A 17,302-nucleotide genomic window follows, 5' to 3' on the forward strand; every position below is an offset into this window, starting at 1 on the left:
TAACAACAGGCAAGGCTGTGCCACCCGCACCCTGCCATTCGGACCGCGAGGAGCTAGGAAATGTCTGAAAACCTGCTCCAGGTTGCATGCCAACATGCGGTGTATGCGCCTGCAGAGAGACAGGAGGGGCCGAAGGGTCGACCTCCATCGGGCCGGGGCACCCGACGGGCGAAGACAACATACGGTCCGGAGCGGGCAAGAGTTCCATGTCGGACGACAATTGGTCACGGGAAGCGATCGACGGCGCGTGATCCAGGGAGGCGCCCGGCGGTTGCAGCGACGCATCCACTGCGGGCGTTGCCGGCGGGAGAACAGGCGGCGGCGCGGCGCCATGGGGCAAAATGGAAGGCAGCATCGGTAACACCTGGGGCTGAGGCGAGCCAGTAGATGGGTCCCCAGGGCACTGACCGGACGGCACCGTCGCTGAAAGCAGACGGGGAGCGGCAGATCCCGTGCGACGACAGAGGCGCAGCTGATTGAGATGCCGACGCACCTCACCAGAGGCCCCCAAAACCAGATACACAGTGCGGCCGAGGCAGCGAAGAATGCGCCCTTCCCGCCAACGCCGTGAACCTCGAGAGTGGCGATAGTAGACAACGTCGCGTAGAGCAAAAGCAGGTGTCTGCCGCTGCGCAGGAACCTGATGCGGCAGATGTAGCAAAGACATCAAGGTTCGATGATGACGACCGTGGAGCAACTCAGCCGGCGAGCGACCATCTCGGGGCTGAGAGCGATACGAGGACAAAAAGAGCAATAACGCGTCCTCCCGAGAATGCGACTCTTTCAACTTCAAAATCTGTGACTTGAAAGTCCTGACCAATCGTTCAGCGGCACCGTTTGACTGTGGCGAAAACGGCGCGGACGTCAGATGTTGAATACCATTGGCCTTGCAGAATGACTGAAATTCTGCGGACATGAATTGTGGGCCATTGTCGGAAACAATAGTCTGTGGAAGACCTTCAATGCAAAAGATAGCAGATAACGCTTGGATGGTGGCAGATGACGTCGTGGAAGACATCCGGACAACAAAAGGAAAATTGCTGAATGAATCTACCACAACCAACCATCGAGCATTCCAGAATGGACCAGCAAAATCGATGTGTAAGCGTTGCCAAGGGGAGGTGGCTTTTGTCCGTGCAAAGAATTTCCGCGGTGGTGCTGACTGTTGTTCGGCACACACCATGCAAGAAGAGCACATATTCGTAATCGCAGCGTCGATTCCGAACCAAGTACAGTGCTGACGAGCAAGTTGTTTCGTTCGCACTATACCCCAATGTCCTTGGTGGAGAAGCCGTAAGATAGAGGACTGTAACGAACGTGGGACCACGACCCTGGACTGATCATTATCAGAACGCAACAGCAAAACACCACGTCGCACAAAAAGTCTCTCCTTGTGAGCAAAAAATCGGCAAACCAACGGATCCTCGATCCGTGACTTTGACAAGCGCCATTGCGTAGCAACAAAACGTAGAATGGTAGCAAGGACAGGGTCAGCAGCTGTGGCAGTAGCTACACGACGAAAATCAATCAGAAACGATTCGACCACGTCATCGGTTTCTGAATCAGTGAACATGCAAGCAACAGGCAAACAGGACAACGCATCGGCGTTTCCGTGCTTAGCAGTGGACTGATACAAGATATCGTAGCGGTACTGCGAGAGGAAAATAGACCAGCGAATGAATTTCTGTGCTGTACGTGGAGGTACAGGCTTGTTCGGATGAAAAAGCGATGTCAAAGGTTTGTAGTCTGTGATGATGGTAAAGTGACGACCATACAAGAAATCATGAAACTTTGTAACACCAAATACGAGAGCCAATGCTTCTTTCTCGATCTGTGAATAATTTCTTTGCACAGACGAGAGCAATTTGGACGCAAAGGCGATAGGGCGATCGTGTGGTCCATCTTTGTGCGCAAGCGCAGCACCGATCCCGAAATCCGATGCATCCACCATCAACAAAAGGGGCTTCTGGGGATCGAATGACGTAAGGCAAGTATTGGAAAGCAACGCCGATTTCAACTGGCAAAAAGCGCGTTCGCATTCCGTCGTCCAGACGAACGGAACACCCTTACGGCGTAAGCAATGAAGCGGAGCTGAAATGGAAGAGGCGTGGCGCACATATTTATGGTAATAGTTGATTTTGCCCAGCACACTCTGTAGCTGCTTCAAATTCTGTGGCGAAGGCAAGTCTTGTATGGCACGGAGGTGCTCGGGACTGGGATGTATGCCTTGAGCATTGAGTACATGTCCCAGGTAGGGCAAGTCCCTAGCAAAAAACACATTTGTCCTTCCGCAAGCGAAGACCATTTTGTCGCAAGACCTGAAATAATGTTCTGAGATTGGCTAAATGTTCTTCTTCCGTCTTTCCGGAGATCGCAATATCGTCCAGATAATTTGCTGCAGTAGGGACTGACGCACAAACAGTTTGTAGGTATTGCTGAAACAATGCAGGGGCAGATGCACACCCGAATGGCAGTCGTTTGAATCGATACAAACCAAGATGCGTGTTAACCACCAATACGCGCTTTGATTCTTCATCCACCGGTATTTGCAAGTACGCATCTGCTAGGTCCAACTTCGAAAAATATTTACCTGGGCACAGTTTGTCAAAAAGATCTTCCGGGCGGGGTAAAGGAAAAGTTGCAATCACTAGTCGTGGATTCACTGTAGCCTTGAAGTCCGCACAAAGTCTCAATTTTCCGGAAGGTTTTGGCAAAATTACTAAGGGCGAAGCCCAGAGAGAAGCTTGCACACGTTCAATCACACCTTGCGTTTCCAAATCATGTAATGTGTTTGCGACCTCATCACGCAATGCGTGGGGAACATTGCGCGCTCTGAAAAATTTTGGTTGCGCGTTGACATTCAGTTCCAAATGTGCTTTATAGTTCTTAGCACAACCAAGGCCCGGTTCAAAAATGTCTGCAAATTCTTCACATAGACGAGAAACACTGTCTGAAGGCACAGTCTGGTTCACTGATAGGACCTGATTTACTATAGACAAGTTAAACAACGGAAATAATTCGAAACCAAACAAGTTCACTGCAGAAGAAGAACGAAGGACGTAAAATGACACAAGTTTTGTTTGTCCTTTGTATGTTGCAAGAAGGCTGCACTGTCCTAATACAGGGATGTTGTGAGCCGAATAGCTATTTAACTTAACAGTTGCGGCACGCAACGGAGGTGTGCCCAGCAGTTTGTACGTGTCTTGATTGATCAGTGAAACTGCAGCTCCCGTATTGAGCTGGAATGGTATCACTTTGCCGTTAATGTCCAAGTCTACAAAAAGTTTATTGTCCTGCTGACGACAAGAGCGACTGTCTCGTGCAACGTGAACTGACACTGGTAGAAAATCACTTGCGACTTGACGGGAGTTCCGGCGATGTCGATACACACTATTTGTGGGATGAACACAGTCACTGTTAGAGAGAGTGGCACTGGGTGGAGTGGAATGAACTACATGAATTTCCATGGATGAAGTTTCACGAGCCTGAGTATCCTTGGTTCGAAGTCGGCGCGAAGCAAAGGGCCTGGAATGGTTGTGAGTGTCCGATCTGAGCTTTTTCTGGCAAACACTCTGATCATGTCCTTTTTTATTACAGAAAAAGCCTGGCGTGACGGGCAATTCTCATGTGAATGTCTAGTAGCACACTGCGGGCATGATTTTAGCACTGCATTTGCTTGCCTGCACGGCACATGTGGCTGAGAGCCTGGCAGCAGTGGCGCGGCCGGGCGCGAGGACTGTTTACTGCTCCGTGTAGCTCGCCCGGCGGGCCAGTTAACCTGACACACGGGTGGCGAAGTTTCAAATGGTTCCTGAACAAAGTCAAGTGTGTCCTGCCGATCCAATATGTCCATCACTTGTTGAAGGGAGGGATTGACAAGTTTCAAAATCTGTTCCCTTATACGAACATCAGAAACGTTCTGTGCAATTGCATCACGTACCATAATATCTGAATAAGAGAGTCCACATTGACACTCAAAAGCACAATCTCTAGTGAGGCCTTGCGTGGTTGCAACCCACTCCCGATTAGTCTGACCTGCCGTACGTTTTGTACGAAAGAAGGTATACCTTTTCGCAACTACATTGACTGATTCTTTGAAATATGCATCTAATGCAGACAAAATTTCGTCGTAGGACGTCGCGTCGGGGAAATAATTTGACTATCACACGGTACGTTTGTACCCCGACGGAGGAAAGGAGAAAAGGCTGCCGCTCATTACCTTGAATTCTGTAGACAGCGAGATGGAATCCAAATTGGCGTGACCACTCCGTCCAGCTTTCCAGTGCAGCATCAAAAGGTCGAAAAGTTGGTGCAACAGCGTGTTGTGGCTGCGTTAGCGGTGAAGCGGCGACTGCCGCATCGTTTTGCATTGCACATTGACCCTGGACGAGCTGTCCAAGGACATCCAGTAAGGCCTGCGTCTGCTGATTCTGTAAGCGATAAAATTCGGACAGTACATCTGGAGATAGTGGCGAAGCCATTACACAAGTAAATCAGGGCAATATCGATAAGAACGCAGTTTGGCCTCATCGCCAGTGTTGTGGTTGGCAGGAGAGCCAACACCAGGTTACTAGAGGAGGCTGAAAGGCACGCGTTTTAGCTCACGGAGGCTGGTGTGAGGTCTGGAACAGGACAAGGAAATTAGAATTTAGAAAAAACGGACGTAGCTGTTGGAATACTTAACTTTAATCCATTAATGGTGAACATCGGTCTTGACGGTACATTATTACAGTATCAATAGTAACTGGTACTGGTGCCGTGCTAGGTCGTAGCAAATGACGTAGCTGAAGGCTATGCTAACTATCGTCTCGGCAAATGAGAGCGTATTTTGTCAGTGAACCATCCCTAGCAAAGTCGGTTGTACAACTGGGCGAGTGCTAGGAAGTCTCTCTAGACCTGCCGTGTGGCGGCGCTCGGTCTGCAATCACTGATAGTGGCGACACGCGGTTCCGACGTATACTAACAGACCGCGGCCGATTTAAAGGCTACCACCTAGCAAGTGTGGTGTCTGGCGGTGGCACCACACATTCAGTACAGTTCCACACAGTTGTTTAGTGAACAAAGTATAAGCTTAAAATACCAGATTTGTCACTGGAATCAACACTTCCTAGCATATACTACTCGATACATAATTAACCCTTGGGCAGGCACGCCTTTGTACAAAGTGCGCCAATCACAGATAACATTATTTTGTAGTGTTCCATTGTTGTTTTACAATTGTGAGCCAGTACCTATTTGTTAATTATTGCTTCAGCTAACAAAGTAATAAGTTGTGTTGTCACAAATCCAAATGAGTTGCAGTAATATAAAATAAACAGCAAGCTAAGTGAGAAGAAATTTACGATACGTGCAAGAAAATTATCCAGATTCCGAGCTGGCAGCACAATACCCCAATGAGGCAGTTGTCTATGAGATAATTAGTAATGAAATAAGAGTTTGGCAAGGATGTGATGCAACTGTGCTGTGTTCAATGCTTTGAGAGGGTTATTAGTATGGGGTAGGACTTGTATGTGGTAACAGAGTGATATAATGAAAGGTATATTTTGTCATTGTTTAATTAAACAGTGGTTTATCTCACATAGTGTTAGTTTATTTTATCGTTGTTTAATTAAACTAGGATTAAACTGTGGTTTTGCTCATACATATTTACCTTGGCAACATAAAAACAGATATTTGTCAGCAGTCATTCTTTCTTTGCATTATTCATGAATGGAATAGGGAATGAGGGAAATGATAATGATCACAGTGAAACCACAGTGCACAATCCTCTTGCACTGATTCCACAATATTAAGGAAAATGTGGTTTTGTACACATTTTTCACACATGATTAGTACTATTATACTTGTAAATAACTTTACAGATATATGTGGTTCAACATATAAGTGGTCTTTTACAATAGTAGAGTTTTATGTCCCCTTTCTATGCCCACCCCCTTTTATTATGATTTATTGAACTTCTGTAGAGTGACAAAAAATGGCACTTAACAGTATAATTAGGAGTGACCCCTTCTTGACTGAGATGGATACCTAAGCAATGAACTAAATCTTATGGAGACATTTATACAAATTAAGTCTAATGGTCACAATTTCTATCACTTCTGAACATTATATCAGTAACTACATTGCTCCTGGTGTTCTTGCACAGATTTAAAAACTAGTTGATCACAGCAGAAAACACACTACTCAAATATCTCTACCAGTCATTGAGCCTATTCTGCTATGTGGATGATACACTCTTGGAAACAAAGATGAAAAATAGCTGCTAATACTTGAAAGAAAATAAAAAATGAACATTTTTCAATTCAAAAGTGAGTGCCCCCTAGTTTGGAGAATCTGAAAAAATGAAGAACTACTTATGCTTTACAAAAACCACAAGGTACTGAGGAAGAGAATGCTACATTGGACTGCACGTGTACGTAAGATGCTTGAAAACTGTGTTTCAAATCTTTGTCCAGAAGACCCAATCAGACTGAAGGAAGGGGAAAAAATCCAGAACAAGTTGCAAGGATAACATCTGATGCAGTGTGGTAAAGCTGAGTGTGAACCCCAAAAGTATAGATGTTAAATGACCTGGAACTATGTGGAAGAGGAATTTTAAGTAGGTCTAAGGTCAAGTAGTCCCACACTGCAACTAAAAAAGATCCGCTTGTTCCACTTCATCACACACATTGTGGCAGAAGGCTAAGTTTTAATATGTTTGACAATAATCAAATTGGTCTTTATGTCTTGGAAGGCTTTATATGTGCAAAATGTTAATTACACTATTGGCTAGATTTCACATTCAGTTAGAGTATGCCAATTCTCATAACTGGTTGATTAAGGTCTACACAGCCAATAGTGCCTACCTCCAGTGGATCACTTATACTAAAGCATTGTGGTGTTCATCATGAAATTGGGCTTGATGAATACTGTGCTTTAATTTCCATTGCTCTTTATAATTATTTTTCATTATAATATAAATCTTATGGCTTATTTCAGATGCATACAAGTATAACATATACATGTTTTGCAGATCATGTTTATTTTTTTCTGTCATCAGTTGTTAGAGGAGCGTGATACTCTCCAACTAAGACTTTCGAATGCCTTAAAAGTTAACGAGGACCTTCGAAATAAGTTGGGGAAAATATCAGCGACCTCCACACCAGTTCGAAGTGTGTCACTTTCGTCCCCACACCACTCTCTTTTGAGTGGTGCAGCCTCATTGGATCAGTCTGAACTGGTTCAAGTGGGACAAACACCAGTACCTCCTCAGTCTGAGGAGGCTAAGGAAGATCTTCAGGCTCTTGCAGATAAGTTAGTACTTTCATTGATCTAGTAAATAAAGATGTGACATTGTATTTTTGCAACTTATGTTCTGTTTGTATCACACAGTTGTTTAGTTCATGTATGAGCTTCCACATTGCTAAGCACAACACTCTAGTACAAATTTGCAGACTATTTAGTGAAAGCTTAAATGAATAAGAAAACTTAAACTTATCATATTACCTTTCTGTTGTTTGTATTGGCTACGGACCATTGTTTGAAACATCTTTAATTTGGTTGCGCGGTAGTTCTCAATCACATGTAAATATTTATTAGACTTAAAATAATTCTTGTTTTAGCTTGAAGATAAGGAAGTATTCTTGTTTTAGCATCAGTTTGGTGATATGCTTTCCATAGAAAGAATCCAGATGCTTTCTAGAATTATCTGCTGTATTTGTTATTTTAACCCTGTATTTTGTCCTCTCCTGCTACCAAAGGCTGTCCCAACTACATAGTGTAGACTACAGACGAGATGTCACATTGAAGGACGAAAGTGAACAGCGACACAGTGAGCAGATACAGTTGCTTCAGCATAGAGGAAGTGGCATTGTACTTGATGCCAGCTATACATTGTGTGAGTACTTGAAATGAGTATTTTTATATAAGTAGCTGTCATGTCTTATTAATTTATTTGAAAATATTTAAGCAAGTAAAAAACATTATTTCATCCATTTCAGCCATATTTTTACTTACGTGTCAGTATTTCTTTTTACTTTCATTTGTTTTTCATTTTCTTCTGTTTTTTTATGATATTTGCTAATATTGTACTTAAAAATTGGTTAATGGAGCCAAGTCCAGTGATAACAGTATCAGAAAGAGGAAGGGAAAGCCCGTGTGATTCTTTAGGCTTAAAAAGCTAAAATTAGGAGTTTGCATATAAAGTTTATCTGCTAGTGCTCGTAATACTTATACTTATTGCAATTAGACAGACACTTTAGAAACATTAAAGTCTACCCACTTAACAATAGCTGTAAATAAAGGTGCTGGATCATGTCTTTTCCAATTCATGTTCATAAATCTAGTTCAAGTTGTAACACAGGTGTGTAGTTCATTTATAAGATTCTTACTAACTTATTTACTCCATGGCACTATGGTCCTCTGAGGACCTTGGCCTCATCAATCACAGATTTCCAATCGTCTTGGTCTTCAGCACGCCTGCACCATCTCCTCACTCCCACTACTCTGTGGTTGGCTTCCACATCATATTCCAACCATCTCACATGCGGTTGTACTCTCCTCCTCCTACCACCAGGATGTTCCATCATCATCATCTTCTTCTTTGGGAGCCTTTATTCTGTCATACGCTGGACATATCCTAACCATCTTAGCCTTCACATTTTGATTGAGGTTACCAAATCAGGTTCTTTGTACAGAGCCCATATTTCTTCATTACTCCTAATTCAATGTATCTCACCTTTTTTTTACAGGACCAAAAATCTTCCTCAGCACTTTCCTTTCCAATATATTTAGCTTCTTCTCCAAAGCCTCTGTCAATACCCATGTCTCGCTGCCATATGTAAGAACTGGTTTGATCACTGTTTTGTAGAGTGTCAGCTTTAGTTTCCTACTTAGGTTCTTACTTTTGAGCATGGTCTGTAGTGCTTTATGTGGTCTGTCTGCAGCCTTAATTCGGTTTGTTATATCTGCCTCCACTTTCTTTTCTGAAGTTATTACTGAGCCAAGATAATAAAGCTATCTACTCTTTCAAAGTTGTACCCTTCTAGCTGTAGATCATCTGAGTTTCTTCTAACTCTGTCAGTTACCATATACTTAGATTTCTAAACCAAGATTCTTGGCAGCAGCTTCAAACTCTTAGAAGGCTCATGTAAGTGCCTCCATACTTGTAGCACTTATTATTACATCATCTAAGTCTAAGATTTGCAGAAGTCTATTGTGAATATTGCCTTCTGGGTTTGTGGTTATTGATCTGACTGCATTCTCTAACACTAGCTTGAATATTACTGGGGATAATGGGTCTCCCTATCTTAGGCCTTCTTCCATTGGGAATGATCTCGACAGACATCCCTGAACTTTAACCTAGCTTTTACTGTTTTTCAGGGTCATCTTAGTTAATTTTATTAGCTTCTAAGGAAATTTGAATGGATGCATTGTTTCCCACTCTCCTTGAGAGTAAGTAGAGAAAGGATTTTGTAGATGATACTAAGCAGAGATATTCGTCAGTAGTTCTTACAGTGGTTGCGTGATCCTTTCTCATGTATATGGCAAATGGTTGCTAACGTCAAGTCCTCTGGCATTTTCTTTGTTTCCCAGGCCATTGTAATTTTTTATGTACCCTCCATACTAATATTTCACCTCCGTGTTTTATCAATTCCGCTGTTACTAGGTCGTATCCAGGAGCTTTGTTATTCCCAAGTTGCTTTATAATTACTCTTAGCTCTTCTATCGATGGTGGTTCTGTGTCCACTGCATTATCATCTCCATCCACCTCATGTTCTTCAGTTTCTTCTGTAGCCCCTCCATTTCTCACGTCACTTACAATGTGTCTGTCTGACTGTAACACTTCAAAATGTTGTGCCTTTGTTTCTATTATTTTTTTCCTTCCCAACAATAAAACTGCCTGTCTCTTCTTTCAGCATGTCCATCCTTGGCTGATATCCTCTCTTTATTTGTCCCACACCATAAAAGACTTTCCTCTCCTGCTTATTTTCAAAGTAGTTTTGTATTTCATCCATCCATTCCCTTTCCTGTACTCTCTTTTTAATCCACACTAAATTCTTAGCTACCCTCCTCTTCTCTTTAAATATAGCGACATTATTTCATGTTGGTCTCTGTAACATTCTTTGTCGAGTTTGATTTCTATCATATAGCACCTTTGACATCTCCTCATCAAACCATCTGTTTCTTTTCTGTTTTCCTCTTTCTCCAAGTACTTCTTGAGCTGTTGTATTTAAAGCTATCTTAGTTTCCTCCCATAGTACGTTGATATCCTTTCCCTCCAGCCCACTGATCCTTTGCAACTTCTCTTGCACTTTGTTCCTATACTCTTCCATTTTCTTCTGATCTTTGGGCATCTCCACATTGTAGACTCTATGTTTCTCCAACCCAGCCCTTCTGGCTTTACTGCAATCCTTTCTAAGGTTTTGATTCTTACCAAAAGATGGCCTTCAGTCAATATCTGCTCCTCGCCGGCTAATCATATCCAAAATATCTGAGGCATGCCATCCATCTATAGTACATGATCTATTTGATTTCTCGTCAACCCATCTGGTGATACCCAAGTCTCCTTATGAATGTCTTTGTGCAGGAAACACATGCTTTTAATCATTAATCCTTTGTTAAAAGCAAATTCAATCAGTTTCCAACCATTGTTATTTGATTCCAGATGTTTACTGTGGAGACCTGTCACCAGTTGCTTCTCTTTCTCTTTACCTACTTTAGTAATACAATCCCCCAGGATAATTTTGACAACATACTTTGGCAGCTTGTCATATACTTGCTCCAATTTCTCATGAAATTCTTCTTTATCTTCTTCAGCTGCATCTTCCGTTGGGGCATGCACACTAACCTGCGACAAGTTGGAGAAATTTTCCCTTCAGCCTCAGTCGACATAATCTGGGGTTTATTGTTTCATATTCCACGGGACTTCTTTGTCATAAAACCTATTCCCAATCTATTTTCTTCTTCCTCGCTATTGATCAAGGTATAATGCTGGAGATCAGCCACCTCTGTTTGTTTCCATCTTACCTCTAGCAATGCTGCTACATCAATTCAGTACCTCAATAATTCCTCCTCGAGCTTCCTACTGGCTCCCACCTGAAAAATACTTCTTACATTCCATGTTTGTATATACCGAAATCGTTGCCATTTGACATGTGCTGGTTGTCGTAAGTTTGAGACAGTCCAGTTCTCTCTGTGAATTGGTTGCTTAACAATAACTTTTTTTCCGATATGGGGTTGTTAGCCCCATGATCAGCCGCCAACCTGGAGGACCTGGATTTGTATCGCGGTTACTCCCTTAGGAAAACTGGCTTCACCACTATGTTGTATGTAATTGAAAATGACAAGAAAAAAGGATAGGCTTAGGGTAGTCTGATACCGAGCGCAGTGGGTTTCAAGTCAGTGCCAGACGGCGTGGAACTAGATGACCACTAGAGGACTCTGCAGCAGTCGCACCCTTAGCTGTGGCTGCGTGTGCTCCTAGCCCGAGTCTAACGTGAGGGCGCCACTGTGGAGCACGTGATCCCAGCAGCCAATAGCGACATACCCTGTCCTGTATTTAGGCGGCTGCCTCTCACTCAGTGAGGCAGTCTGGTATTCGCGTTGAGTCGGTTGATATCTTGCTTACAGACATTGTGTTTACATTGTGTGTGCTTACTTCCCGTTTACGAGTGGATGTCGTTTTGATTTTGTGAGGTTATCTATTGTGAGCCTGTTGCTTAATACTTTGTCATTGATCTTGGTGTCTTGCTCGGTTGTCTGTTGTCGTGCCTGTCCTTCCATTCCCATTCGTCCCTGTCCTTCCATTCCCGTTCGTCCGTCTTGTCTGTTTGTGGGCCGCTCCCGTTTGGTCCCGCCGCATTTTCATTTGCGGCAACCCCACGACCATTCCCATCGCAGTTACAACATTTTGCCGATGACATAAACGGTAGTCGTTGTTCGCATGGAGCTAAGTTGATCTGTCTTCTGGAACAACAGCAGCAGCAGCAGATCCATTTAGACATCTTACAGAAGTCAATGCGGTTGCTAACGGACAAAGTCAATGCCAGGGACACGCTACCACAACAGCTTCCGAGTCCTTGGATGTCCGATGCTTTCCCATGTCCGCCGTCGTTCCCACCATTTAATGACGCTAATGAAGACTGGGAAACATACTTACATCAGCTGAAACAACATTTGATGGCTTTTCAGGTCACGGATGACCCCTTGCAGCACTCGTTGTTTTTGTCTTGGGCCTCCCCAGACACATTCTTTCTTCTCCTCAAGTTGGCACCTTTGTGCTGTCCTGTGGCTCTCTCTCTCCAGGAGATATATCTGTTGCTGACAAACTATTATTCACATTGCTACCATGTGGTCACCTCTCAGCTGGAGTTCCACCAGTACCGTAAACAACCTGGTCAGTCATATCGTTCCTGGGTCACGGACTTGCAGGGTCGATGCAATTTTACATGCGCCAATCAGCAGTGTAAGGCTTCATATGTGGACTCCCTGATCCGGGATGTGGTGGTTCAGCTGGCTCCCGATCCTGAGGTCTGCACTGCGGCGTTGAAACTTGATAATCCGTCATTGGAAGAGATTCTCCACATTGCCCACTAATTTTAAATTTCTCAGGTGGCTAATGAGCATCTCATGGCATGGCCGCAAGTGGCGGCGATCAGTGCATCTCTGCGGGTTCCGTCCTCACGACGTTGACGTGGCCCAGCCAACAGAGGCCAGCGTCATCGGGACTCCTCTTTTTCCGACATCTCTATGACTTCACAGCCTCATGCAGCCCACTTCCGTCTTGCCCACAATGCTTTACCGCACACTCTTGAGCTGATTACCCCCACTTCTGGAAAACTTGCATGCTGTGTGAGAAGGATGGCCACATCCGATCTGTTTGTTGTAGTCGCTCAACTCACTTCCATCCTTCCCCTCCTGGGCCCCAGGATACCGTACATGCTCTGCAATTGGTCGTCCCGCTGGAAGACCCATCAGCACAGAAGCTATTCCTCACACTCCGTCTTTTTACTGAGGATGTCAGTTTTCAGGTCAACACTGGGGCCACTGTTTCCCTGATTAATATTGGGTCATATACCCTCCTGGGCTTCCCTGCATTGTCACCTCCATCTCGGTGTTCGGTTGCCTATGGCGACGGTTCCATTCCCCTTCATGAGCAGTTCATCGTCCAGGTGACATACAAACATGTTCCACGGCTCTTTACCCTATTTATCGTCAGCCATTCGTCGGCTTCAAATATTTTTGGCCTCGATGCGTTTCAGCTGTTTGGCTTTTCAATTTCTGATGAAGTTTTAACCATGATTTATTTTAAAAGAAAACGGACCACCCAATTCATAAATAACCGCCTTCCCGCGGGTGGGCAAACGGAGAAGAATGGTGGGACGATCCCAAAACAAAGCGGTTGGTGACCTCACCAAGAAAACAAGTAGAATTTAACAAGTAAATGGAACAACACATCACCAATCACTTAACTTCTAATAAACTACGATTTCTGGAGAAAACCTGGCACAGCACCTCCAAATCCCTCTCTCGAACCGTCCGCTGCCAGACGCTTCAACGGACGCAGGAAGGCATGCCGAACTCCCATATCACAGCGTTGCAGCTTGACCGGCCAGATCGATGTTGTTGGTTGACTTCTGATGCTCTCGTGTCGACCGCGAAGCCACTACCCCTCGCTATACGGTGCGGCCCACTGGACTCACGTTGCGACCTCACAAGCGCCGACGCTCAAGGCGGACAAGTCATCTTGTGTCTCACTGTGTGACCGACTGACCAATCGATCCAACCGCCACTGACCATTGCCTGAGCAACTCAAGCAGACTGGCGGCATAATGCGCAGACTCAGATGCAGAAACTAAGTCCCGACCAGGCGACCACTCGCTGAGTTCTCTTACTGGCGGAGTGGAAAGTCTCTCATTTATCCAGCTTTGAAGATTGATCCGAACAAAAGATATACTAGCACTCCGGACGATAGACAGACACTAACTGCCTGACAAATTCGGACGACAGACAGACTAGCAAGCTGGGGACGAGAGACTGACCCAGAATGGTCCTTGGCGAGCTCATAGCGCCCCTTAAATGCACATGACCAGCAACCTTTCCCCCTTTCTCACCAGAGGGAGACACCAAATCTGCGATTGCCACAGCGCCGCCACCGCCAGAAACGGAGGGCGACTGCTTCACACTACGCGCTACGGCGCGCTCTTCAAAACAGTAATTTTTACCACGGCTCAAAAGTTAAGCTTGTTTCCACGGCTGTTCCTTTTCAGGATGATCTATGCTAGGCTTTTGCATCATTGTTTGCAACGGATCTCGGGTGTGCTTTACGTTTTCAGGCGCTCATCACTCTTTGGCCAGATGCGCAGCATTGCTTTTTCCAGGCCAGACCCATTTCGGTGGCCTTATGGCCAGCAGTCAAGCAGGAACTTGATTGGCTCCAGGCTGCTGGCGTCCTAGAGCCTGGGACATATAGTGCTTGAGCGACACCATTGGTGATCATAAGGAAACCCAATGAGTCCCTTCAGCTGTGTGGGGACTTTGGTGCTACTGTCAGTGCTCAGTCCTTAGTGGACACTTACCCCATTCCCCGACAGGAAGACCTTCTTGCCAAGCTTGCGGCAGGAGAGTACTTTTCTAAGATCGACCTGGCTGAGGTATACCACCAGTTACCCTTGTATGCCGATTCCCAGAACATCATGGTTATCAACACACCTTTCGCATTATACAACTACAAGTGCCTTCCATTTGGTGTCTCTTCAGCGCCAGCAATTTTCCAGCAGTTCCTGGAGCAGCCCACACAGCCTTTCCCAGCCTGTGTGAATTATCTGGATGACATCTTGGTCATCGGGCATACCCGCCAGGAACATTTGCACAACCTCAGCGCCTTATTTCATGCTCTGCAATCTGCAGGTTTACGCTGTCGGCTGGACAAGTGCTGTTTTTTTCTTCCGAAAGTGGAATACATAGGCCACTGACTTAGCAAAGATGGCATTCGCCCTTCGAACCGCAATGTCGCAGCCATTGAGGCTCTTCCTCGTCCCAAGGACTTATCTGAACTCCAGGTGTTTTTGGGCAAGGTTTCTTATAATTACTTAAAGGTCTTACCCAAGTTGCCTCTGTTGCTCAACGCCTCAATCACTTGAGTCACAAAGGGGTGTCTTTTGATTGGACTCCTGCCTGTGACCAGACATTTCTCCCTTTAAATTCGATGCTGAAGTCCGCCCCTTGCCTTATTCCTTTCTCTCTGAACCGCCCCTTGGTTGTGGTGGCTGATATGTCGGCATACGGTATTGGAGCAGTCCTCACACATCGGAATACCGATGGCTGAGAACAGCCCATCACTTATGCATATAAGACGTTGACCTCGGGACAACGGAACTACTCTCAGATTGAAAAGGAGGCCCTGATGATAGTGTTCGCCATCGAAAAATTTCACATCTATCTCTTTGGGGCAAAGTGCACCCTCCTGATGGACCATAAACCCTTAGTTACGCTTTTTGGACCCCACTCTCACCTTCCAGAGAGGACGGCTCAGTGTCTCCAGTGGCGGGCGTTATTTTCACGGAATTACACATACACCATCTGGTATAAGCCCACCACCCACCATGCTAATGCAGACGCTTTGTCACATCTCCCAGCAGGCCCCAATCCTGCATTTGACCAACAGGAGGTCCTCTGCTTTCACATTTATTCCGCTCACTAGGATGCGCTGGACGGTCTGCCTCTTATGGCTGCTCACATTGCCATGGCCCATTGGGTGGTCATCCCTCTGGATTTTCGACATTGCGTGCTCAGTTTGTTACACCACTGGCACGTGTATTGGCCCGGCATCGATGGCGATATTGACCGCCTGGTCCGCAGCTGCACTGTGTGTGCGCGTCACCAGGCAAGCCCCCCCTCAGTCATTCTCACCCTGGCCTGTGCCTCGCTGGGCCTGAGATCACATTCATCTTGATTTTGCCGGCCCGTTTTTGGGGTCCATGCAGTTACTTATCATTGATGCCTACTCCAAATATCCATATGTCGTCTGCATGGCATCCACCACCACAGAGTCACACTCATGGCCTTGTACCATAATCTGCTGAAATTGGTGTAAATTATGGGAGTCGTGATTGAGTTACATAAGGCACTCCTTTCTGTTAAGGAAATTTGAGTGAAGTTATAACAAGGATTTGGGTATAAAACTGTGAGTCATTCAGAAGACTTGGGCAACATAAGAATTACAAGTTGTCCGTTATGCATGGATGATGTTAGTGGATTGGGGAAGTTTCACAGTTCCTAGTTCCAGACAGCTGTGAAAAACAGAACCTGGGTTGGACTGTGACATCACTTGAGTAGCTACTACAATGTTTAGTGCCAGACAAGCATCTACTATATCCTGGGTATCACCTAAAACCACAGGCAGCCATTTCGAGGTAGGTGGATGGTGTTCATACACTTTGCGGCGGTGCGGTTCTTTCCGTCCCTTTACGACGGACCTGCACCTACCTGTGAACATTGTCTCAGCAGGTCATCAGTAGGAAAGCTGAGTGAAACCTTCTGTACTTCGACATGAACCAGGCTGCAATTAAAGTCACCAACCTATGTTTTGGGAGAAAGTTTTGTCACTAAATGAAAGGTTGGAAATTTTGTCCTCAATTAATAGATTCTGAAACTTAGGTGAACAAGTATCACTGCCAAGCCCATGCTAGTCTTAACACAGTCACTCTCAATCCCTTTCACTCACCTTAGCAAGTTTATGGTGTTGCATTTCCCGAAAACGTAATAGCTACAAAAATACTGATTGTTTTTGATTGAGAATGCTCGCGAAATGTGAAGTCTGTCCGTACCAAATGCAGTCACAGTTTTTAGCCACCGACCTGCTCAATATGCCACGTGGAATATATGTCTTTTCTCGTCACAAACTTCACTTAAAAATTCTGAAATTTCTACACACACATCGGAATAATTATGCCGTCACTTTCCAACACTTTTGATGTATGGAACACTGTTAGATCCGGCAACTTATCGTTTCCATCGGAACTGCTACTACACATGTCCGATCAGTTTCATGGCTAGGCTTTGAATCTTCTCTAGAATAATCTAAGTCTTTTCTACCAGCGGAGAAAGGCGCGTGAAGAATATTGCTTTACCATTGGTCAGTTTACTCAACAGCCAATAGCAAAACAACATTCTCCCATGGCAGTCCGCACTTTTCATCAATAACCAATCGCAAAATAGTAAACCTCACGACTGCACTTTTTACCGACGTAATTATCTAATATGTTGAAGTTTTGCTTATGCATTACTATTGTTATTTATACCTGAATTAACTTTTCCTTTA

General features: G+C 44.9%; 1 protein-coding gene across 1 annotated transcript in view; it reads left to right on the top strand.

Annotated features, from left to right (window-relative positions):
- The window catches only part of LOC126475091 (protein lava lamp-like), a 177,497-nt gene that overhangs the window by 124,212 nt on the left and 35,983 nt on the right, over positions 1-17,302 (top strand). Inside the window, exons 10-11 of the mRNA XM_050102662.1 lie at positions 7,040-7,293; positions 7,740-7,876. Of these exons, the coding sequence (XP_049958619.1) occupies positions 7,040-7,293; positions 7,740-7,876 (391 nt within the window). The remainder of the gene's footprint in view (positions 1-7,039; positions 7,294-7,739; positions 7,877-17,302) is intronic.

The sequence above is a fragment of the Schistocerca serialis genome, chromosome 4 (assembly GCF_023864345.2).
Source record: "Schistocerca serialis cubense isolate TAMUIC-IGC-003099 chromosome 4, iqSchSeri2.2, whole genome shotgun sequence".
NCBI lineage: Eukaryota > Metazoa > Arthropoda > Insecta > Orthoptera > Acrididae > Schistocerca > Schistocerca serialis.